This window comes from Podarcis pityusensis (assembly GCF_964106645.2).
Source record: "Podarcis pityusensis genome assembly, chromosome: 7".
In the NCBI taxonomy this organism is placed as follows: Eukaryota; Metazoa; Chordata; class Lepidosauria; order Squamata; family Lacertidae; genus Podarcis; species Podarcis pityusensis.
The window spans coordinates 10,681,726-10,707,386 of record NC_138031.1 but is presented as its reverse complement, the minus strand read 5'-3'; the positions used below and the strand labels follow the sequence as shown (position 1 = coordinate 10,707,386).

The window sequence follows — 25,661 nt, the reverse complement described above, 5'->3', positions numbered from 1 at the left end:
TTGAACGGGAAGCTCTACCTTTAATATCTGTTGTCGGGGGGACTCAGTCCCTGTGGTGACTCAGTGGGAAGATAAATGCACTCTGCTCATGCCCAAGGTTCCCTTGCATTTATGCTTACCTCACATGTTCCTAAGTTGAGCCCTAGCACTTAAAATACAAAACTCCCATGGCCGTGTTGCCTCACGCACATGGAGTCCCCTCAAAGGATCCTGAGAACTGTAGTTTGCTCCTCACAGAGCTCCAGTTCCCAGCACCCTTAAAAAGAAATCCAGTTTCCAGGATTCTCTGGGGAAAGCCATGTGCTTTCACATTGGCAATGTGATCTTAGTCTAACACAATGAATTAACTGCACCCCTTAAATGCTAACCAGACTGTCCACTAACCCTCTCTTCCCAACTGGTTCTCAAAGGGTCTGGCAGGAGAGGATGGGAAAATTCAAGGACAATCAAAGAAAAATTTAAACATTTCAGTGTGGTACAGTTTAGTAAAATATACTGTAATCATTATTATTTTTGTACAACATGTAGCTGTTTTCTGGATGTCTCATGGTAGTATTATAAAGTAGTTGTGTTCTATGGGAGATATATATATATAGAGAGAGAGAGAGAGAGAGAGAGAGAGATTATTAAAATTTTATATTTCATATATATATATATATAATTTTCAGCTTTTGCAAATATTTTGACAAGAAAAAACAAATCTTTACAAATCTAATTTACCTCCCCCTCGACTTCCCTCCTTTCTTTGGTTATTTGTTTCTTCATATCCAATTCATACATATTTACAAATTTTCCCTTGTCTTCCCCTTAATTGTCTCTTACTGCACGTGTTCGTATCAATCCCACAAATGTTTTAATTTATATACAATGGGTCTTCAAAGAGTCAATGAATTTCCCCCATTCTATTTTAAAAAGTCTCCCTTCTTGATTTCTTGTTCTTCTGGTGAGTTTCACCATTTCTGCGTATTCCATTCATTTTAATTGCCAGTCTTCCTTCGACAGAACTATTTCTTCCTCCCATATTTGGCCATAAACCGTTGTCTTCTGTGTTATAAATCGGACACTGCTAGGAGTTGTTTCTTTTTGTTTTCCTTTTTTTTATCAATGAAAAATTCAGTGTGGTGAAAGCAAATTTTTGTTCTGAAAGTGTGGCACAGAGAAAAAATTTTTTGAGAACCATTGGAGGCCCACATTACCCCTACCCGAGAGCTGCATAAAATCCTGTCAAAACCCTGTTTATTTGCCATTAATTATGTGGCACCTGAATGCCATCTCCCAAAGCCTAGCTGGCAATGCATTTCAGGTACATATTCAGCCCTGTTCACTACTAAGACTAGGCCTGCTATTGCCACGATAGCTGCTATCTCCTGTCTCTGGCTGAATATTTATCCTGGGCCGCTACAATCTAATCAGACAATGCCACGTTGATTTTCTTATGTCAAACAAGCAGTACATCTTTATCTTGCCAATAGTCTAAAAATAGTTTGAGGCTTAAAAATAGCACAGGGCGGAAATGCAAAACCACAGGAAGTCAGAAAAATCAAGGTCGCCTTCCTGTTCAGTTAGCAGTTGGGTTGGGTACCTCTTGACTTGGCTAGCTCCTCTGCCAGCAGCACAGCTGCTATCGACAGAGAAAACAAGGACACCTTCGTCATAAAGGCACAAGATAACATTTACATGTCCTGTTTGCTCATGCGTAAATTTATCGGGAAGTGAGGTTGTAAGGAGAGACCACAACATAGCGCTTTGCATTCAGGAGGGGGTTTGTAGTCCATCCTTGGTGCCGTACCATTTTTGCTTGTTTTCTTCTCCCTCCCAATACATTTTCCTTTTGTGCTGTGTGTCTCTAGGCTGTTAACCTGGGGACAAAAACTGTCCTGTTTGCAGTGATCTGTAAACTGCTCTGGGAGACTCTTTTTTTGGGGGGGGGGCTAAAGAACAGGATGATGGTGAATATATTGGGCAATTTCAGTAGCTCAACAGAATGTTCAGAATGTAAGAAGGCATCATTTTCCACTCCACCCTGTATTAGCCGCATACGGCAATGTTTCCGTTCTCCTGCAGTTCACCTCCCTCTAAAAACTACATCGCTCATCTCACTGTCTGCTGTAATGACATCATGTAACTTATATAATTTACATAACCACATAAATTAAGCTGCCATTATGCAATTCCACCCTGTTCATTTCAGTGCAAAGAAAGCATAGTGCAAATGGGAGCGAGGAAGCGATGAATTGCCTATTGTTTCTGGACTAAGAGCAACAATGACAGTGGATACCAATTGTATTTGCTGGAGAGATTTCCATAGTGGACATGGGTCAAATAAGCAAACATTGGGAACTCACCCACCCTGACATCTCAAGTTAAGATGACCCAAGAGCCTGTCAGGGTTTTGTAACCACCCATTGCACCAGATTTTGTAGCCGGTGGCACTTGTGAGCAGGATATTCTTGCATAGTTGCTGGCCTTGTTTAGCGCATGGTGAGCCTCAGTCCAGAATATCTGAAGGAGCGTCTCCACCCCCATTGTTCTGCCTGGACACTGAGGTCCAGTGCCGAGGGCCTTCCGGAGGTTCCCTCACTGCCAGAAGCGAGGTTACAGGGAACCAGGCAGAGGGCCTTTTCAGTGGTGGCTCCTGCCCTGTGGAATGCCCTCCCACCAGATGTCAAAGAGAAGAACAACTACCTGACTTTTAGAAGACATCTGAAGGCAGCCCTCTTTAGGGAAGCTTTTAATGTTTGATGCATTACTGTATTTTAATATTGTGTTGGAAGCCACCCAGAGTGGTTGGGGAAGCCCAGTCAAATGACGGAGTATAAACAATTATTATTATTACAGCCCCTCTCCACACACCCAAACCTTGACTCTAGACCTTTCCTGAGAGACTCCAAAAAGGATACTAAAACTCTGAAAACTAATGGAAAGCAAGTGGGATCTGCGAGAAAACATTGCTATGTGGAGTGATCCTGTTCAGATTTCTGGTCAAGCAGCCAAGCCCGCCTCCAGGATATTCCATTCCACTCCCCACCCAAGTTCTTTTCTCCCTCATCCCAGTATTTAGCATTATGTGGAACGTAGTCCTCATTGTTGCTTATTTCTTATCCTTTGCACAGGTGTGTGTTTCTCTAAAGCAGGGGTCAGCAAACTTTTTCAGCAGGGAGCCGGTCCACTGTCCTTCAGAACTTGTGGGGGGCCGGACTATATTTTTTTTGGGGGGGGGGAATGAATGAATTCCTATGCCCCACAAATAACCCAGCAATGCATTTTTTTTTTAAAGCACACATTCTACTCATATAAAAACACCAGGCAGTCCCACAAATAACCCAGAGATGCATTTTAAATAAAAGGACACATTCTACTTGTCATGTAAAAACATGCTGATTCCCGGACCATCCGTGGGCCGGATTTAGAAGGTGATTTGGCGGGATCTGGTCCCCAGGCCTTAGTTTGCCTACCCCTGCTCTAAAGGTTTTTTCTTTTCTTTTTGGCATTTCTTAAAACTTTGGGAACAACCAAGCCACAGGCCGGGCTTGACCTTACGATTTAAAGGTAAAGAAGACCTTTGTTCTTTTGCGTAAATGTGTTCTTTTTAAAAAAAAGTCTTATAAAATCTTTTCACACTTAGCAGTTCGAAATGCACTCCTTGATTTTGGTATGAGATGCAGAGGCAGATTAGGGGAACGCAACCAGTTTTGACTGGGCTGGGAGCAGGGCCTCAGGGGTGCCAGAATGGTGAAATAGAACAGAAGGTGAGAGGGGCGGGGTGTGAATTTTGGCGTCGCACAGGGTGCCGCTGAAATTTGAACCCCCAAAGTCTGCGAGATGCAAACTATATAGCTTGCAAGTAATGCATCAAAAGTGTGAAGCACTCAAGAGCTAAGATTTAGGATCGGGACAATGCTCAGGTTTATTGGGGGGGGCTGTAGGTAAGCGAGCCCTTAATGAAATCCACAAGCCCCCCCCCCCCGTTTTGACCAAACTCTGATGGAACTGTGATTTTAATTCCCCATCATGTCATAGTGTCACTCTGTGATATGGAGGGAAATTAAAATGTGACCCCGCAACTGTGGGGGCCTTGTGGGAAGTTAAAATGGCAGCTCCCCAACTCAGCTGCCCAATTGATTCGAGTCCTGCTTGAGGGGGGTCCCAGGTCAGAGTCAGTAGTGGGACTTGTTGGAGGTTTGGGATGCTGACAATTGCCTGAGGCCACTACAGTGATACCTCAGGTTAAGTACTTAATTCGTTCCAGAGGTCCGTACTTAGCCTGAAACTGTTCTTAACCTGAAGCACCACTTTAGCTAATGGGGCCTCCTGCTGCTGCCGTGCCGCCGGAGCACGATTTCTGTTCTCATCCTGAAGCAAAATTCTTAACCCAAGGTACTATTTCTGGGTTAGCCGAGTCTGTAACCTGAAGCGTATGTAACCCGAGGTACCACTGTATATGCTGATGCTGTCTCTGAAAGACTTTTTTTTTTTTTTTTTGCTCATGGCATGTCATGTTCGTCAACAATTTATGGTCTCCCTTTCTCTTCCCACTCCTCCTCCTCCGAAATTGCAATTTAGTTTAATTTAAGCACACTTACCAGATTGCCAGGATGTGATATTTATCTCAGGCGTGGTTTTTGTCGTTCTTATAGTGTTCCCCATTGTTCTTCCTTCAAAGCGCGAGCTTCAGAGCTAAAGTAGCAAAGGCAGATGCAAAAGCTTCAGGTTAGCACCTGCTTTGCTTACTAACATTTAGTAGCTTGTTAGAAGAAGAAGAAAGCAGACACATACTTTGCACTGATTCTTCTCCTTAATTATTTGATGTTCTGCATGTGTCGGAGAAACACATGCGTTTGCTTAAGTTCTCACAACTTCCCTGAAGTTGTCACAACAGTGGCCGAAAACCGCAACCAGAAACATTGCCAAGAACTGATGTATAAAACAGTATTTTCCACTGATGTTGTATTTGCATAATAGGAAGTTGCAGTCAAAGCATGAAAAGTGTGTGTGTGTGTGTGTGTGTGTGTGTGTGTGTGTTTGGGGGCACCAGGGACAATAAGACGTCAATATACTTAGTCTACGCAAACTCAGGCATACAAAATACACACTCTGTCTCCCCAAATCAGTCTCTTTTCTCCAGGGTTTTCCCCCCTCCCACTCTGCCTCAGTTTGCTCTCTGTTGAACCACAGAGGGATGGAAACCATTCCCTGAAATATACCCGCATACCCTCAAGAATTAAAACAGACAGCGCTGGTTTTATAAGGCACAGCTTAGTTTCATAACAATTTCAGCAAGAGACGGAGCCTTGGTTCCAATTTTAACACAGACTCGCCTAATCTGCACTCCCCAAAGCAATATGCAGACTGAAACACAGCTAGCCTTCAAAGCCCACACTTCTACGAATTTTGCGATTCTCTGACCGAAAATGTGTGCAAAAATGTGTAAATCAGGAGAGAGTCTGCGTGGGAATTGTCCCCCACCCCCAAATGGCCTATGAAAACGTCACTGGCAGACTAATAAACTAAAAGGCTGAAAAGTCCATGGGGTCAGTGTTATAATATACCAGACTGAATGGTGGGGAACTTCTGATGCCAGCTCTAAGAGGTCTATTTGTGGCTAAGGTTATTCCTCAGTTGACATAGGGTGTAGAAATCTGGGGCATTTTGAAGGCAAAACAGTTGGAGATAATACAGAACAGATTTATTTGCTCTTTATTGGGTCTCCCAGCAAGGGCACATGTGACTGGAGTAATTCCAAATTTATTTTATGTTGGAGGCTGTTGTCTTTTATTTTTTAAAAAACTGAGACCTTTGGTAAATGTAGTGGCAGAATTGTGTACAGAAGGACAGCCTCATTCATTCTCCCCATACACCCGGATAGCTATCAGTAAATTGTTACTGAGGAAATATGGACTTGACTGAGAGACGCATTTTGCTGCGTAAATGCAGCTTACAATGCAGTATTAAAGCACAGCTTTTAAGAGCCGTCTGCAGAATAATACACAGACACCATGATTTTATCCAGATTTTCCAGTACTTTGCCTGCTTAAAATCGCACTGTGGGGAAGAGAAATACTTATTTGAGGACTTTTTCTCTGCAAAACAGTTACAGCCCTGGATTTTTTTGGACTATGAAGTCTAATTTTCTGGAAGTGAGATTCAAGAAAATCCCCAGAGATTAGCCCTTTGTAGAAGACACCAAACACTACATGTTATACTGTAAATTGTATGAAACAGACAAAAATAATTAGAGAAATCTTTAATGGTGGTTGTTCCTCGCAGTAATATGGAAAAGGGTAAATATCTGTTGTCCAGTTCAGACAGGTATGTAACATTTAACACAGCTGTATTTGTAGTGAGACAATATCAAGTTGCCTCCTTTGAGATATAAGATTCTGTTTTCCCTGTATATTTTATTCCTTATATGGGCCAATTTTTTATTTTGATGTAATAACTCTTTTAATTTTTGGTCACACATTTCTGCTGGGCTACAACCAGCATGTGGTTTCTTCATTAATAATTTTGCATGTAAATCCATATGTTAGTGAAGATAACATACAAAAATAAAAAATGTATTAGGGGAAACTGCAAACGAAAACAGTCCTTTTAGGGAAAACGCACACTAAAACGCCGGCAAACTTTTTTTTAAGAGGACTTAAAAATATTGCAAACTCATGCTGAAATGTGGTGAAAGAAGATTTGAAAAATGAGAAATTGATAGGCACTAAAATTGCAGGATCGCCTTATATCATATGAGCGCACTCAGCTGCTTTGATCTGCAGAACAGGCACTGATAAACGTGCCACATAATACTCTTCCTACAGTTGTAACAAATTGATATTTTAGTGTGGCAGCAGCTACACTTTGGAAGTTCCTGCCTACTGACATCTGTCAGGTGCCATTGCTCTATGCTTTTTGACACCTACCTATAATATTTTTGCTTAGGTGAACCTATCCAGACACATAAATGTTGTGCTTTAATCTCTCTCTCTTTTAGATATACTTTTAATATTAACTATTTAAAAACCTTATGAATTGTATCTGACTGGCTTTTAAAATTGATAATTTTAATATTTCTTGTAAACCGCTTAGTTTTAAAACCAATCAGCTGGTAATTTTTGTCAAATAAATAAATACAAATTGGCGTATTCATCTGTTCCAAATTCCAGCTCTGGTTTTTCATCAGCCTATAGGGACTTTTACTTACTCTGTCGGGGTCTCACCCAGTTACCTTGAAAGCCCAAGCTACTGTTTCGTTCCATTCCAAATCTTCATCATACTTTTTGGGAAAAGGTATGTATAGACTCCCTTGTTCTGTGGGATTTTATCTAATGCGGGATTGATTGTTTCGTCATTTATAAATGTTATTATCCTGCCCTCCAGGTCAGCTGAAATTCTTTTCTTAATTGAAAGAAAAAAGCTGAAAGCCTAACCAGACTTACTTGAGAGTAAGCCCTATTGAATCCATTGGGACTTACCTCTGGGTTAACTTGACTAGGATTGTGCTGTTAAAATACTAGCAAAAGGCAGCAACAAAATGAGGAAAAAAGGATGCAACTGGTCTTTGCCGAATCAGGCAGTTGGTACATTTAGCTCAGTGCAATGTCTACGTTTTCAGAAAAGGTTTCAGAAAGGGAGTCTCTCTCAGTGACACCTGAAGATGCCAAGAGATGACCCTTCTACATGCATCTATTAAGTCATATTATATTGTAGTGAAAATAGCATAACAAAGATGCATTGTATCAGGAGAACCTGCCCGCTAGAATGTGTTCATTAGTCAAAACGGCAGACAGGAATGGGTTTATTGGGAGAAATCTGTACTACAATGCTGGCGAATTTTCACGAGAGTTTTCAAAGGAACAGAAAATTCGCAAATGGCTGCAGAAATACAGAAAGCTGGATTTTCAGACTGAGGAAAATGAGAAATGGAGAGAACAGAAATTGAGAGGTCCACCCCTAGTCAGGGGTGATGGGGGTTTGTGTAACAACAGATGGAGGACACCAGGTTAGATATAAGGCTGCTAGGAACTACCAAGGCAGGATTCAATCCTGAGGTCGAGGTGGAAAGTTCTCCATAGTGACCCTCCAGGAGGTGAAAAGGGGCTTCTAAACTTGCCTCTCCAATTGAATAGAGCAGACCCTTAAGGATAACAGGAGATCTCCAGCCAGACTTGCTGCCAAATGAGCATCGATCTCATTCCCACCCACCAGTTGTGTACACACCTTGCCTCCCTAGAATCCTAGGAAATGTAATTTACCCATCACAGACCTAGAATTCCCAGCACCCTTAACAAACTGCAGCTCCAGGATTTGGGCAGGGGAGTGCTTTAAATGTATAGTGTCTTTTTTAAAAAAGTAATTCATTTCAGAGGTAGTCAGGAAAATGGACTCCCTCTCCCAAGCCAAAAGTGGGCTTAGAGAAGAAAGAAAGGGCTCTAGAGAGAGTGGTCAGCTTCAAGATACTGGAGTGAAATTGCCTCTCGTATCTCCCACTGTGACCTTGTCAAGACATGCAAAGTATTCTGTGAAATGCAGGGCTTTTATTGTTCGTTTAACACGTTCACCGAAGGGCTTCTTACTCTGCTTTGGAACAGGAAGTTAATGCACCCGTTTTTCTCTGTGCGTATGTCTTGCAATTTGCAAAGGCAATTTGAAAGGGGCTGTTTGTGGCGTGGAAATTCACCCTGCTTTTGCCTCTGCTGAATGGGTTTTGCAGGCTTTTTTTTTATGGCTTCGGAAACCTGCAAAACCCACTTAGCCAGAGGCAGCGGTGCGACGAAAGAAAAATGTGCGCATTATATACCATGGGAAGTGATGTGCCGCTCAAACCGCTTCTGACTTTCTTAAAAACAAGCAAGCGAAAACGGTTTTCTGCCTCCATCCTTGGGGCCAAACGGGGCATCCCAGACGCAGCCATGTTTGCTGCCCACTTGCCTGCCTATTCCGTTTTGAGCCCCTTCCCTTCCCTGCCCCTTCCCTGCCTAATACATTTGGGAACGAGGGCAAGAACAGCTCTTCTGCATCAGACCAGTGGTCCAAACCCTCCGGCATTCTGTTCTCAGAGCGGCCAACCAGAAGCACAAAGGAATCCTGCACACAGACCGCAAAGCACAGCAGCCCTTTCCCCTCCAGTGGTATTCTGGTATTCAGAAGCATCACTGCCTCCGACAGAGCACAGGCACGAGGGTTGGTCACCTTGGCTATAGCCTTATGCTCCTTTAAAGCCTGCCAAACCAGAGTCCATTGCTGGTTTTAACCTTTAAAGCCCTATACGGCCTAGGACCCTCGTACCCACGGGACCGCCTCTCCTGGTATGTCCCACGGAGGACTTTACGGCCTTCAAACAAAAACATCTTGGAGGTGCAGGGCCACAAGGAGGTTAGGCTGGCCTCAACCAGAGCCAGGGCTTTTTCGGCTGTGGCCCCGATCTGGTGGAACGCTCTGTCACAAGAGACTAGGGCCCTGCGGGACTTGACATCTTTCCACAGGGCCTGCAAGACAGAGCTGTTCCACCAGGCCTTTGGCCAAGGCACAGCCTGACCCCCTCCTTTGGTAATCCTCACAGAACTCTAGCCCAATCGTTGCCATTAATTTGATTTTGAATTGATTTTAAAATGAATTGATTTTAGAATGCTGTGTTACTTTTATTGTTGTTAGCCGCTCTGAGCCCGGCTTTGGCTGGGGAGGGCAGGATATAAATAAAAGATGATGATGATGATGATTACATCCTGTAAATTCCATTGTGCAAAGAAGTAGTTTATCTTGTCTTTCCCCCTCCAAATCTAAAAGCAGCAAGGTCTGGGCAGAGAGTCACCCAGAAGGTCAACAGGGCAAGGCAATTGGAGAATGCGCCTCCATCTCCTTCCTGTTCACACTGCTTGGATGCTCAAGGAGAGTGTGGGAGCCACAGGGCCCCCTGTAGGGAATTTAGGCCTCGGCAGACGCACCTGTCCTTTTCTTTCTTTCACCCCAGCCCCGATACAGTGTCCCCCAAACTGGGGTCTCCAGCTGTTTTTGGACTACAACTCCCATCATCCCTAGATAGCAGGACCAGTGGTTGGGGCTGATGGGCATTGTAGTCCAATAACAGCTGGAGATCCCAGTTTGGGGGACACTGCTGTATGTGACGGGTGAGGGAAGGGAGGTAGCTCGGTGCCAGAACATCTCTGCCTTTTGTGCGGAAGGTCCCAGTTTCTTTCTCCAGCATCTCCATCTGAGGCTCAGGATGTCCCCCTGCCAGAGAGCAGCTGCCAATCAGTGTAGAAGATACTGAGCTACATGGACCAAAGGTCTTATTCCATATACAGCAGCTCCCTATGAACCACCTCCCACCTCGCCCACTGCTTTCAATGGAATCGGTGAATACAGAGTTGTGGTTGCCTGCTATCCAGTTTTGGCCTCGTTGAGGAGCTTCTTCCTTCCACCAGCCTAAAGAACTGACAAACCCCCACAACCTTTTCTCAAGCAGAACTGCCACAGCCTCCTTGGGTTGTGCAAGAACGCTCAACGTTGCTGTGCGGCAAGGGGCTAACCCAGCCCTGGATTCCAGCAGAGCTTACCTTGCGTTTAGATGCCAAGCATAGTGCCCTAGCCCTCTTCCTTTGCCTCTTCCTTTCACCAGCGGCGCCTGGCTTCCATGTCGCTTGGAAAATGCCAGAGGGGAAAGCAGGTTCAGTTCTGATGCACACAGCCGAGCGAAGTGAGGCTTTTGGAGAGTTTGGCAGCCTATCGTGCAGCCCCGTTCTTGCTAAACAAGGCGCATACTTCCTCTGTGAGAAATAAGGAAGGGCTCCGCGTATTGCACGAGATAAGTTCCTGTTGCTGGTTGCTAGCTGGGCTGGGAGGTGGTCTGGGGCACTTTTGCTCTCCTTTTTCGACAAGCTGTTTTCATGTCAAGTTTTGGGGGGCCTGCGGCGGTGCAAGCGGTGGCTGTGGCTGTATGAAAATCAAAGGAAGGGGTCCCCCTGTGCATACGAAACCTTTGTGACTACAGGTTTCCAGTGCCTGTTGCTCGCTTGTGCCGTTTATGTATTTATAGCTTGCTGCAGGCCTTCCTTCCTCCCAAGTGCCCAGAAGGGCATGTTGCATCATGATACTCAGCTGTGCTCAGCCCAGAAAACTGGCATTGTGGGCATGCAGAAAAGCAAGCTTCGGTGTCAGGGATCATAGAATTGTAGAGCTGGAAAGGAACCCTGAGGATCCCCTAGTCTGGAATTTCCCAAACTTGGGTCTCCAATTGTTGTTGTTGGACTAAAAATCCCATCATCTCTGACCGCTGGTCCTGCTAGCTTGGGATGATGGGAGTTGTAGTCCAACAACAGCTGGAGACCCAAGTTTGGGAAACAACCCCCTGCAGTGCAGGAATCTCAACTAAAGCATTTATGACAAGTGGAAGGTTCTCAGGCAAGGTGGAAGGAGAAAGAACTTGCCATGTGAAGACCGCCTGGTGGAAACCCTTACACATATGGTTTTCAGTTGTAAACTATATGCTGCTCTCCGCCAGCAATTTCTAGATCAACTCTGTTTCCCTAACTGGAAACCAGAGTCAGAGGTCATACATTTTCTATTACTGGGGAATGATCAGGAGCTCACCAAGTTAGTGGCTAAATATCTCTATTTGGTTTCTTGTCGTCGAAATACAGTGGTACCTCGGGTTACATACGCTTCAGGTTACATACACTTCAGATTACAGACTCCGCTAACCCAGAAATAGTGCTTCAGGTTAAGAACTTTGCTTCAGGATGAGAACAGAAATCGTGCTTCAGCGGCGCGGCGGCAGCAGGAGGCCCCATTAGCTAAAGTGGTGCTTCAGGTTAAGAACAGTTTCAGGTTAAGTACGGACCTCTGGAACGAATTAAGTACTTAACCCGATGTACCACTGTACACCGCAGACGTCTGGTCTCCCTGGAGGCCAAGAGATGTGATGATAGACTGCTCTGCCTCCTTTCTTTTAGCAAATGTTTTGTGCCACTGGGGAAGTGGTAATTCTGTATTGATTTGTTTTGGAAGATGTATGTGATGCCAATAAAGGTTTTACGATATGATACGATTTATGATAAGTGGTCATCCAGCTCCTGCTTTGAAACCTCCAAGGAAGGAGAGTCAACAACTCCTTGGAAGAGTCCCTTCCACCATCTTACCATCATAAAGTCCTTCCTGGTGTTTAGTCAGAACCTCTTTCCTTGCAACTTGAATCCATTGGTTCAGGCCCTACCCTCCAGAGTAGGAGAAAACAAGCTTGCTCCATCTTCCATATGACAACTCTAAAGATATTTGAAGATGGATATCTCCTCTCAATCTCCTCTTTTCCAGGCTAAACTCCCTCAATTGTTTTAAATCAGGCTTGGTTTCCAGACCCTTGACCATCTTGGTCACCCTCCTCTGCAGATGTTCCAGCTTGTCCATATTCTTCTTAAATTGTGGCACCTGGAACTGGATATGTGATGAACTGGGATGTGGAACTCCCTGGCTCTCCAGATGTTGATTGAGTCCACAAGCCCCAGCCAGCATGGCCAAGAATCAGGGGCAGTAGGAGTTGTGGGTCCCAACATCTGAAGAGCCACGGGACCCCCGTTGCTGACTTGTTCACATAAGAGTTGTGTCTAGCAGCTAGACAGACACCAGTCAGTGCAGATTATTGCTCAGGGAAAGAGTAAGACTGACCTGGAAACGTTTTTTATTGGATCTTACAAAAATCAGAGGACACCAATTGGTTACTGGCACAAATGGAGGCAAGCTGGAATTCAGTAGTATGATACCCCAGGGACCTTTTGGTACAAACACAATGAGTTTTCAGGAAATCGTATGTTAGGCAAGCATTCGCATAATGAGTCAACCTTTTGCATTGATTCCTATGGGGAAGTTTCTAATGCGTTTCTGAGCATAGAATTTTTACCCCCAAATGACCACAAAAAACCCCCTGGAAAACTGTCTGAAACTTTGCAAAAATGCTCTCTTATTTGTCTGATCTCTTCCCTTCCTTCCCACCATAATTTCTGGTGAAACAGCTGCCATGGGACATCAAGACACAGAAAGTGAGGCTTGTTTAAGGCTGCTTATTTGTTTACAGTACTACACACAGGTCCAGCTGTTTGGATATCTGAATCTGTGGTGTGTAATCCTTGTGTTTGGATAAGTGAATTTTTGTATAATGATCATTTGGATAGCAAAATCTGCGTGAAGATCCAGAGGTTCTCTGTTCTAGCCCGGTGGCTTCTGACACACTCCTGGTCCTGTTTCCTTCACAACAACCTTGTGAGGTAGGAGAAGTCAAGAGTCGGTGACTAGCCTAAGGAAGCCCCTGTCACCACCATTATTACTATCTTCTCAGCACCAGGTTAAGACATTCCTCTACTCCCAGGCATCCTGTGGTGTTGGACTGATTATAATTTGTCAGGTGGCGCTTGCAAAGCAATCGTGTCTTTTCGTGCTTTTATGGGATGATGCAGTTCTAAATACTGCTTGGTCAAATGGCGGTTCATGATTATGTTTTTAATCATGCAGAATCTAGTATTCTGGCCCTCGGTTGGCTTGGGCCACAGTGTGGCAGAGGCTGGGAGACGGGGCATTGGTGAGGTACTGGAGAACAGCGCGGTAGATCCCACATGTTCTGTGGGCACACACCTTTTATTGAGCTGAATAGAGTGAAAGATATTACGAGTCATGGGGGTGTGTACAGTCTGAACAGTCCTCCGTTTATCTTTCAGCTGCTCTCTTGTTAATGCTGCTAACGATGTTTTATAGATTATAAACGCTGCATTGATTTGTTAATCATATAACATATGGCTTCTGCTGTAATTGTGATGCTTAGCTTGTTTCTAGTTACTAACGGTGTTTTGTAGATTGTTGCACTGACAATTTGATAATTGTCCTATATGAGTGATGCCGTATCTGCAAATGTTCAATCGCGTTATTTTTATTAGTTGTTTGTGAGCTGCTTTGGGATTCCTTTGAATTAAAAGCGGCAAAGGCATACAATAAATTGAATCAAACTCCCATCAGCCCAAGCCAGCGTTGTCACTACTCAAGGATGTTGGGAGTTATAGTTTGGAAGCACCTGAAAGGCGCTTTAGCCATCTCTGTTTTATCTCTTTCTACTATAGATATTCTTCAGGTTCTTTTCTCTCTCTCTTTTAAATAATATTTTATTCTTTTTCCATATCAAAAGTTACATTTTGTTACTCAACAGCTATATTCCAATTCAACAAAACTAGTGACATCGAGGCTTATAACCCAAATTACATGCAATTGCGTTTTAAGGTTTTGCCTTATCTAACTTCATCCTCTTTAACATGTTTCTTAATATATTCTGCTATTTCATATCCTGCTGTGGTCTTCGCATATGGGAAATAACTTTTTTAAAAGACTGGAAAGGGTTTCCAGTCCTCTTTAAAGGATTCTAAATCTGAGTCTCTTTATCAGTGCTGTCAGTTTTGCCATCTCTGCATATTCCAATATTTTCACCAACCTTTCTTCCTTTGAGGGTGTTATCTTTTCCTTCCATTTCTGTGCACAGAGAATCCTTGCCGCTGTAGTCACATACAGCAGGGGAGTGGGTGGCACTGTGGTCTAAACCACTGAGCCTCTTGGGCTTGCCGATCGGAAGGTCGGCAGTTCGAATCCCCACGACAGGGTGAGCTCCTGTTGCTCTTTCCCAGCTCCTGCCAACCTAGCAGTTCGAAACCACACCAGTGCAAGTAGATAAATAGGTACCGCTGCGGTGGGAAGGTAAAGATGTTTTCATGCATTCTGGCTTCTGTCATGGTGTTCTGTTGCGCCAGATGCAGTTTAGTCATGCTGGCCACATGACCCGGAAAGCTGTCTGCGGACAAACACTGGCTCCCTCAGCCTGAAAGCGAGATGAGCACTGCAACCCCATAGTTGCCTTTGACTGGACTTAACCGTCCAGGGGTCCTTTACCTTTTTACCTTTTTACCTAGTCACATACATAAATACCATTGAGGCTTTCTTTGGTTTATCTCCTTCTGCTACAGATATTCTTCTGGTTCTGACCTACTGTGACCTCTTCTGGAATGTAGCAAGGGAGGAAAAATCCCCTTTCCCCCCAGTAAGAGCTTGCGCTGTTGATGATAAGGCAGTAAGGGAAGGAAGAAACATGATTCTACAGCTGTACACGGAAGTGCAGCAGAAAGGACAGTGTGTTACATACGCAACACACTACTAACGCAGCTACTTCAGCATTCGAGCATTTTCCCGAAGTGCCCTGATTCATAACGCAGTGTGCAGAGTTGCATAATTTGCAAATGCTGGGCTTCTGTCCATTGCTGCTGAAGTTAGACTTCATGGAGGAGGGCAGGCTCCAGAATTGCCTCACTCCACTGGAGCAATTACGGTAATTTTGAAACATGATAACATAAGAGCAGGCATCCCCCAAACTCGGCCCTCCAGATGTTTTGGGACTACAACTCCCATCATCCCTAGCTAACAGGACATGGGATGATGGGAATTGTAGTCCCAAAACATCTGGAGGGCCGAGTTTGGGGATGCCTGCATAAGAGGATGCCGGCTGGATCAGGCCAATGGTCCATCTAATCCAGCATCCTGTTCCCACAGTGGCCAACCAGATGCCTGTGCGAAACCCAGAACAGGACCCAAACACAAGAGCCCCCTCTCGCTTCCTGTAGTCTCCAACAACTGGTATTCAGGATCATTACTGCCTCTTGACCAGGGCTCAGCAAACCTTTACAGCAGGGAGCCGGTCCACTGTCCCTCAGACCTTATGGGGGGCCGGACTATATTTTGAAAAAACACACACAAAAACGAATTCCTATGCCCCACAAATAACCCAGAGATACTCTTTAAATAAAAGCACACATTCTACTCACGTAAAAACACCAGGCAGGCCCCACAAATAACCCAGAGATGCATTTAAAATAAAAGGACACATTCTACTCATGATTCCCGGACCGTCCGCGGACCGGATTGAGAAGGCGTTTGGGTTGCATCCGGCCCCCGGGCCTTAGGTTGCCTACCCATGCTCTTGACTGTGGAGGCAAAGCATAGCCATCATGGCTTAGTAGCCACCCATGAACTTGTCTAATCTTCTTTTAAAGCCATCCAAGCTGGTGAGTACCACTGTTTCCTGTGGCAGTGAGTTCCACAGTTTAACTATGTCCCAAATCTTCCAACATTCAGCTTCATTGGGTTTCCTTGACTTCTAGTGCTGCGAGAGATGGGGGGGGGGACTTCCTCTCTCCCCTTACTCCATGCAATGTATAATTTTATGAACTTCTATCATGACGCATCTAACTCACCTTTTCTCTAAATTAAAACCCCAAACGCTGCAACGTTTCCTCCCCTCGATCATTTTGGTGGCCCTTTCCTGAACATTTCAAAACCCCAGAATATTCTTTTTGAGGTGAGGCATCCAGAACCCTACGCAGTCTTCCAAACGCAGTCACACTCCAGATTAGTGCAATGGCATTACGATACCGGCGGTTTTATTTTCGATTCCTTTCCGAATGAGAAAGCAAGATTTACGTGGGTGTTCCTTTTTCTCTTGGTTTGAGTCAGACGTCAAGCAGGTTTCCAAAAGTCACTGGAGGTTATTCGCCCTCCTCCACAACAGGGAGGCATTGCGGAGATTCCTGCATGATGCAGCCAAAGTTCATGCTAGTTTGAAGTACTTTGCATTGTGTATATATATATATATATATATATATATATATATATATATATATGACGTGGGTGGCGCTGTGGGTTAAACCACAGAGCCTAGGACTTGCCGATCAGAAGGTTGGCGGTTCGAATCCCCGCGACGGGGTGAGCTCCTGTTGCTCGGTCCCTGCTTCTGCCAGCCTAGCAGTTCGAAAGCACATCAAAGTGCAAGTAGATAAATAGGTACCACTCCGGCAGGAAGGTAAACGGCATTTCCGTGCGCTGCTCTTGTTCACCAGAAGCGGCTTAGTCATGCTGGCCACATGACCTGGAAGCTATACGCCGGCTCCCTCAGCCAATAAAGCGAGATGAGCGCCGCAACCCCAGAGTTGGCCACGACTGGACCTAATGTTCAGGGGTCCCTTTACACACACACACACATATATGCGTACAGTACAATCCCTGTATCAGGGGAACCTTTTTCACATTCTTCTGGGCAGTCAGATGAGGTCCATGCACCAGCTGTGGGCTAGAGCAGCAGCAAAGATGGGCAGAGCAAGGAATGGAAACTTTACCTTTGCGCAGTAGGCTTGTTTCTACCGCAAACCCATCCATCTCTGTCATCCATCCAGACAAGCAAGAGGCATTTGCCAAAGTTCAAGGACACATTTCAGCCAGGTGAAAACACTCCAGTGTCAGGGCAGGCGTCTGCAGTAACTCACACGGCATCAGTGAAGTTAGCTCTTTATTCAAAGAAACAAAGCAGCTCAGGCCTAGCGAGCCCAGCAGCTCTTCTTGGTAGATCTTGCCCCAATGAGTCAGTTGTGAGGACTGAAATGCCCTGCCTTCCACAGTTGCCTCTTCCTCCTATGGGTCCTTCCCAAGCACTCTGAGACTCTGTCAAAGGTTTTGCCTTTGTTCCGCCCTCTTCATACCTCTTCGGGTTCTGGGAGACCAGGGGGAGGTGAGCGGATCACATCAGGAAGGGGAGAGCCCCTGGCTTCTTCAGCAGCCTGCCTCATCTCTGCCTCTCCCCACCCCCTCTCTAGCCTCTGCTTATACCTCTGATTCTGGACTGCTCTCTGCTACAGACTCTTCCTGCTCACTAAACCCTGTTACCTCTTCAGCTTCTGACACCTCAGTCTGCTCCTTCTTCTCCCTCTGACTACCCACCGTCGTCCCACCACCACTCCCTGGGCTCTGAGCCTTCTTCTCCTGGGGGTTCCCCAGCTGGTGCCTCTCCTCAGCATCCAGCCAGTCCATGACAATCTAGTTCACACTGGCGGGGTTTATTATCATCTTTATTATTTGCCTGCACTCCACCTTAAGGCTCATGGATGGGCTGCAACAATGGAATTGTTACTAGGGACATTGGCAGCTGTTTTTGGAGATGTTGGGGATTGAACCTGGAACTGTCTGTATGCAATCCAGCGAGCTGGTGGCTGCAGCTGTCATGGCCAATGGATGCTTTTGTCCAACAACGGGATAGACAGGGGTCGTGAGTGGAGTGAGTTGCGAACCCAATAAGTGTGAACCTATATATGCTCCCTTCTGTTGAGTCAGATCATTTGCCCATTTGGCTGAGTGCTATCAACTCTCAGCTGCCTTGTGAAATGCAGGAGTACTGCATTTTTAAAAAAGCAAATGAGCATATAGCAATTCTAGGGGTTAGCACATGGGTAGGCAAACTAAGGCCCTGGGGGCCGGATCCGGCCCAATCGCCTTCTAAATCCGGCCCACGGACGGTCCGCGAATCAGTGTGTTTTAACATGAGTAGAATTTATTTAAAATGCATCTCTGGGTTATTTGTGGGGAATAGGAATTCATTCTTTTCTTTCTTCAAAATATAGTCTGGCCCCCCCACAAGTTCTGAGGGACAGTGGACCGGCCCCCTGCAGAAAAAGTTTGCTGACCCCTGGTAGCAGGTCATCAACCCAGGTCTGAGTCCAGCCCATTGAGAAATATCCTTTGACACCGCCAGTTACGAACCTCAAGACAAAGCAGATAAAGTTCTGTGGTGGGAGAGGCTTCATCTATGTGGAGATAACATCCCTTCAGGCAGTTTCCATTCGCACGTGGCTGTTCTTGAGGTCCTCAGCAGAACTAACATGATTAGCAGTGAGGCTAGTATATGTTTCTTTAAAAAGGACACCCTTTGCATGTTTGTTTTTGCAGCTCCTTTTTTCTTTTCTTTTTGCAACCCTCCAGCGAGATTGCTGCCATCAAGAATGAGAGAAGGATATTAAGCCCCTTAATAGAAGCCTACAGATCTATTTATTTTTGAGGGATTAAGCGAACTCAGCTGCTGCTACTGCAGCCTGGAGCAAATTTGAAAGCTGAACACAGAGTTTTCTAGATATAAAAAAAGTTATCAAAAACATTTGCGTGTGGGAAGTGGCCTGTAATACGGAAACCAGCAAGGCACTCAAAACTGCTGAATGTATTGCAAACTTATAACTAGCCAGATCAAGCAAATGCTTATTTACAGCAAAATGACCTCTAAGGCAAACCTTTTATCAGATCTGTCTTCAAGGGCAACCCCATGTATAGGGCATTACAGTAGTCCAGTGTGGGTGGGTAGGGAATCTATTCAGTTTGCACTTAATGGCAAATACACCTAATTCACACTTTTCTTCAAAACAACTCAAGAACCAAAAAAAGGCCATCCTTCAAAATTCTCACCGTAGGTCTCCAGCCAAATAGTGCACAAAAATGCATGTATTAGAGGGAAATGCCCGTGAAAACACAAATACTAGTGAAAGGAGCACAAAAAATTGTGTTCTATTAGGAAACATTGCTTTGCAAAAAATACAGTGCTGCCTCTGTGCAATAAAATAAGGTACAGGCCAAAGCTTGGGTGTGTCTGATGTTCTTTGGATCACACCCATTGTCTTTAGATGAGTCAGGCTCTAATGTAGCTAATGTAGCTCCCTGTTTCTTTTTGGGATTCCTAAAATAGTTTTCCTACAGAGCAGACAGTCGAAGGGCAAAATCCTTGGACAGCAGAAAAGTAAGTGGTCTCCTGGGAGTCCTTCACATCTGGTGAGAATGCAGGATTGACTCAGCGCCTCTTTCTGATTATATTTGGAAACTGAAATATACTCAGAGTCCTGTAGTGATTTCATGCTCGTTATTGCAGCTTGTAAAACAGTGATTGAATATCCCTCCCCCCCCCAACCTCAGGCTTTTATATACATTATTTACACAGTGAGTCCCGTCTGATTGGCTGATTCTGCTTCCCTCCTGGAGCCTGATTGGTCTTTTCCTGCAGGCCAATCAGTTGTTACATTCTACGATCCTACCAGCCTAATAGGCTGATTAACCTCCTCCTGGAGCCTGATTGGTCTTTTCCTGTAAGCCAATCAGCTGTTGCATTCTAGGATCCTACTTGCCTATTGTTCTAGGTTCCAAGCTTAGTACATAACAGAAACCTATGATAGACATAATCAGAAGAAAAGGAAATGAGTTGCCTTATTTATAGAAACATGCAGACTTGCTCCCTGGGGCTAGGGTGGGGAGGAAAGTTTCTTACACCAGCTCCTTACTGCAGCCCTCGCCAAAGTAGTACCCTGCAGATGTTTTGGCTGCACTGAAGGGAGTTGTGGTTCAAAACATCTGGAGGGAACCACCTGGATGAAGGCTGGGACAGAATACAATGAATCCATCACCCATAGCTGGCACCATCTTATAAAATCTCCATACACCCCAATCTTCTAATGTAACAGAGAGGAGGGAGAATATCAGGTCTCCTTAAAGAGAAAGTAGCAGCTGATAGGAAAGCGCAAAGATAATTTCCCTCTATCCTTCCAACCCCATGCCCCGACACACACATGTGTACACACCCCAGATGTTTTGGATGCACAGACATCTTGGGACGGGGACAACAGGCAGGAATTCACATGGCAGTAGTCTAGGCCTAGCGGACAGACGGTATCAATGGGTTCTTGTCTGTCATCAGTCTGTTGCCAGTGTGGTGTAGTGGTTAAGAGCAGTGGACTTGTAATCTGGTGAACCGGGTTTGATTCCCCGCTCCTCCACATGCAGCTGCTGGGTGACCTTGGGCTAGTCACACTTCTCTGAAGTCTCTCAGCCCCACTCACCTCACAGAGTGTTTGTTGTGGGGGAGGAAGGGAAAGGAGAATGTTAGCCGCTTTGAGACTCCTTCAGGGAGTGATAAAGCGGGATATCAAATCCAAACTCTTCTTCTTCATCATCAGCACTTACCACTGGAATGGAAGCTGAGCTGGAGATGCTTGTTGTTGGCATGTCTGTCTCAAGAGTGCGCCTCCAGGAGTGAAGCCAAACTGCTGGAGAGTCACAGCGCCAGCTGTGGCTGCAGAGACCAGTAACTCGCAATTGCTGCCTCCTCCATTGTTTTTGCCATGTTAGCAGCACCAAGGTGACTTTGCCTGGGCAGTGTGCCTAGAAGTCCTGGGCTGCCCAGGAGACAAGACCCCCCTCCTTGGCCTCACTGATGCGGTCCAAAGGAAAGCAGAGCAATACGTTTGGCACCAGCTTGGCACCAGTTTGGCACCAGTTGCTGGAAGGGAGATGTACAAGGCGCCACCCAACTTGCCTTAGGGATTCCGCTCTGGATTTGTATAGGGCTGATTCCTTAGCCTTTTCTTCTAGGATCATGATTTGGCCAATCGGTTGTGAAGATTCTCTAGCATGCCACAGAGGAGCTAAGTGGAAATGAACATAAAGCACATAAAGGTTGACATCATCATCATCATAATTTATTTCTACCCCACCCATCTGGCTGGGTTTCCCCAGCCACTCTGGGCGGCTTCCAACAAAAGATTAAAAATACATTAAAACATCAGTCGTTAAAAACTTCCCAATACAGGGCTGCCTTCAGATGTCTTCTAAAAGCGAGATAGTTGTTTATTTCCTTGACATCTGATGGGAGGGCATTCCATAGGGCGGGCGCCACCACCGAGAAGGCCCTGTGCCTGGTTCCCTGCAACCTCACTTCTCCCAGTGAGGGAACCGCTAGAAGGCCCTCGGATCTGGACCCCAGGCTGAACGATGGGGATGGAGATGCTCCTTCAGGTATACTGGGCCAAGGCCGTTTAGGGCTTTAATTGTCAGCACCAACACTTTGAATTGTGCTTGGGAACATACTGGGAGCCGATGTAGGTCTTTCAAGACCTGTGTTACGTGGTCTCGGCAGCCGCTCCCAGTCACCAGTCTAGTTGCCCATTCTGGATTAATTGCAGTTTCCGAGTCACCTTCAAAGGTAGCCCCACGTAGAATGTGTTACAGTAGTCCAAGCAGGAAATAACTAGAGTATGCACCACTCTGGCAAGAGTGTACACAGGCAGGTAGGGTCTCAGCCTGCATACTTGATGTAGCTGGTAGACAGTTGCCCTGGACACAGAACTGACCTGTGCTTCCATGGACAGCTGTGAGTCCAAAATGACTCCCAGACTGAGCACCTGGTTCTTCAGGGCCATAGTTACCCCATTCAGGACCAAGGAATCCCCTACACCCACCTGCCCCCTGTCCCTCCCAAAACAGTACTTTTGTCTGACATGGTTAAGGCAGAGAAGTCCTGGCCTGGTTGGCCCATTAGTTACCAAGGTAACCAGCCCATGGGTAAGTCATCCATCCCATTGATTTGACCATGAAAGATTTATATGTGATTGCCAGGCAATCAGATGGTCAGCCTTGAAGCCAACTCCTGAGAGCATGAACAGAGCAATGCCTCAATACTTGCCAGACTGATAGATTTTCATGGCTACTTCCCCTATGCCAAAAGGACCCCAACCTGGAGACCCACAACTAATAGCGGACACTTGCCTGAGTTGTGCTTTCACCACAAACAGACAGTGGCAGACTTCTGTCATCCTGCCATCTTAGATGCCACTTCGTGCATCCATTTTGTTTTGTTCTATACAGACACTTCCTTGTTATGTTGTTGTTGTTTAGTTGTTCAGTCGTGTCTGACTCTTCGTGACCCCATGGACCAGAGCACGCCAGGCACTCCTGTCTTCCACTGCCTCCCGCAGTTTGTCAAACTCATGCTGGTAGCTTCGAGAACACTATCCAACCATCTTGTCCTCTGTTGTCCCCTTCTCCTTGTGCCCTCCATCTTTCCCAACATCAGGGTCTTTTCCAGGGAGTTTTGTCTTCTCATGAGGTGGCCAAAGTATTGGAGCCTCAGCTTCAGGATCTGTCCTTCCAGTGAGCACTCAGGGCTGATTTCCTTCAGAATGGATAGGTTTGATCTTCTTGCAGTCCATGGGACTCTCAAGAGTCTCCTCCAGCACCATAATTCAAAAGCATCAATTCTTTGGCGATCAGCCTTCATTATGGTCCAGCTCTCACTTCCATACATCACTACTGGGAAACCTTGTTATAGGGTTGCCATATTTCAAAAAGTAAAAACCAGGACACCACAAAAGTTGCTGAGCTTCTTTTAGGGAAAACCACAAATTTTTGAGCTTTTTAAAGGAAACCCCCCAATTTGTTGAACTTTTTTATTAGTTTTTGGTTTTTTTTACAAAAACACCAATTGACTTGTTTAAGGACAATGCACCACCTTTCAGAAATTCCACCTTCGAAATCCCAGTAACATTCGGGAAAATCCAGATGTATGGCAGACTGTTCACCCCTCATACATGACGCTTTGGGTTCTTTTTCTGATGCAGCAATTAATCTTCTTGCTAGGTCAAAGTAATGTGAGAATCAACTTGGTGGGTGTTGTTTTCTTGAGTTTCCTATGCTGAAAGACAGGGATCTAACCAGAAGGCACCACAGTATTATACATAAGTTTTATTTGAAATAGTTGCTACGTGCTTCAGAATGAATGGCTGCCTGCTGAATTTATGTGCAGTTATATATATTCTTTGCAGAGTCATCAGTACAGTACTTTCCAGGCAAAGTCAACCATATCCTAGTACATGACTTTTTAATGACTTGCTATTTGTGTGTAGTGTGTGTGTGTGTGTGTGTGTGTGTGTGTGTATGAAGTTTCGACAACTCAGAGTGTTAACCAATGTTCCAAACTTAGGATGAGTCATTTGTGAAACCACTTTTCTCCCCCTTTTTACTAAATCTTCTTTAGTATTATAGATCAGATATTATCTGCTTGCTGTCTGCAATTGTCTTCTTCACATCAAGTTAACGTCTCTTTGTAAGGAGCTAAATAGCATCAGTCTTAAGTATCGCTCTGCCATTCATAGCCAATAGACGTGGGGAAAACAGGCACAAGAGATCAGGTGTGTAGCTGAAAGTGGGTTCTAAGGGATTCCAAAATCATAGACAAGGAACCAGTGAGATGGTAAATTCAGAAATAGCATCAGATTAAGAGCCACAGGTGATGTAGAGGCATACCACAAGCAGAAGCAGAAGGTGCTGGTTCTATTCTGTAAGTATTGTGGGAATGTTCAGGGTGGCAGGAGAGGATATATTGTTTATTAATATCCTTCCTAACTCGCACTATCAAGTTCCTTTATGTAGCAGAGTTACATTCCCCCTTTTTATATGCACAGCAGATAGCTAGCTGGTTGCAGGCTCGTGTGAGCCTCTCACTATTTTACAATTCAATCTGTCTCAGATTGAATTATATGTTCCTAGTAAGATCCCTTGAATCCCTCTTAAAAGAATAAAGACACGACAATCTTATTCAAAGTCAGTAAAATATGTTTACTCACATCAGTTCACAGTCCTGGAGGCAGACTTAGTTACAAATATGTAGCTAAGCTAGAAACTGGTCAAACAAAGAAGTCAAAAAGAGGAAAGTGTGCTTTGTGACTCGTCCTTTTGTTACCTGGACAGGTTAGGTCATGCCCACCTTCTATCACATGCAAAAGGAAGGATGCTCCAGCCAGGAGGAAACAGGAAGTTTTGACTGGCTGGACCAAACATTCCCTTGCATGTCTTCTCTAGCATTACAAGGAATGTTGTACTTGACTGCCTCTCATGGATCACATCACACAGGTTTTACCTCCCTTTAAGGAAAAAGTGAGTAGAAGATGATGACATCAGTGCCCTGGGCATTATTATTTTTATTATTGACAATGGATGCTCATTTCTTGTGGTTGTCCCAGAACATGCTCTTTCCTCCCATGAAAGGATGCAAGTAGTCCAAGGAAAAGAAGGGTTCTCTTGCTTGCTTGCTCTTTCTCTCAGTTTCAAGGCACTAATCCTCCCCTGGTGTTTCATTATTTTATTTTGTATACTACCATTTTCCTCCAAGGAGCTTCAGGTGGTGAACATAGTTTCCACCTCCCTATTTTTGTCTTCACAACAACCCTGCGGGGTAGGTTAGGCTGAGAAGCAGTGACTGGCCCAAGGTGAGCTTCATGGGGATTTGAACTCTGGTCTCCCAGGTCTTAGCCCAACACTCTAACCACTGCACCACAGGACTATACCAGGACTCAATGGCTCTGTGTCCACGCAAAGGATGGATGCAAATGGGAAACGAGAGAGAGCCTTTTCCATGGCTGCTCCCAGATTATGAAATGCTGTGTCCAGTTAATTGTGGTTGACTGCTCCCCCATCCCACCCTTGTAATAATAATAATAATAATAATAATAATAATAATAATAATAATTTATTATTTATACCCCACCCATCTGGCTGGGTTTCCCCAGCCACTCTGGGCGGCTTCCAACAAAATATTAAAAAATACAATATGTCGTTTATCTCTGGTTGTTAACAACCATTTTATTCCAGATAATGCTTTTTTATGTTTTGGCTTTAACTCTTTTAACTGGTTTTAACCCTACCGTGTTGGTGGATTGTTCTTATACAGTGGTACTTCGGGTTACAGACGCTTCAGGTTACAGATGCTTCAGGTTACAGATTCCGCTAACGCAGTAATAGTGCCTCGGGTTAAGAACTTTGCTTCTGGATGAGAACAGAAATTGCGCAGCGGCAATTAGCTAAAGTGGTACCTCAGGTTAAGAACAGTTTCAGGTTAAGAACGGACCTCCAGAACGAATTAAGTTCTTAACCCGATGTACCACTGTATTGCTATTTTATAAAATTTTAATTTCAAAATGTTGTAAGCTGCTGTGAGTCATGCTTACACCAAGTTGATAGTTCCC

The 25,661-nt window shown here is 44.9% G+C and overlaps 2 protein-coding genes across 2 annotated transcripts in view; one reads left to right on the top strand and one right to left on the bottom strand.

The window, feature by feature from the left end:
• SLA (Src like adaptor) overlaps window positions 1-10,968 on the bottom strand; it is a 30,064-nt gene extending 19,096 nt beyond the window's left edge. The window contains exons 1-2 of the mRNA XM_081012838.1: window positions 10,545-10,968; window positions 4,584-4,677 (exon numbers count right to left, since the gene is read on the bottom strand). Coding sequence (XP_080868964.1) covers window positions 4,584-4,647 — 64 coding nt within the window. The 5' untranslated portion in view covers window positions 4,648-4,677; window positions 10,545-10,968. The remainder of the gene's footprint in view (window positions 1-4,583; window positions 4,678-10,544) is intronic.
• Window positions 1-25,661, top strand: part of TG (thyroglobulin) — a 177,346-nt gene that overhangs the window by 118,766 nt on the left and 32,919 nt on the right. The window lies entirely within an intron of this gene.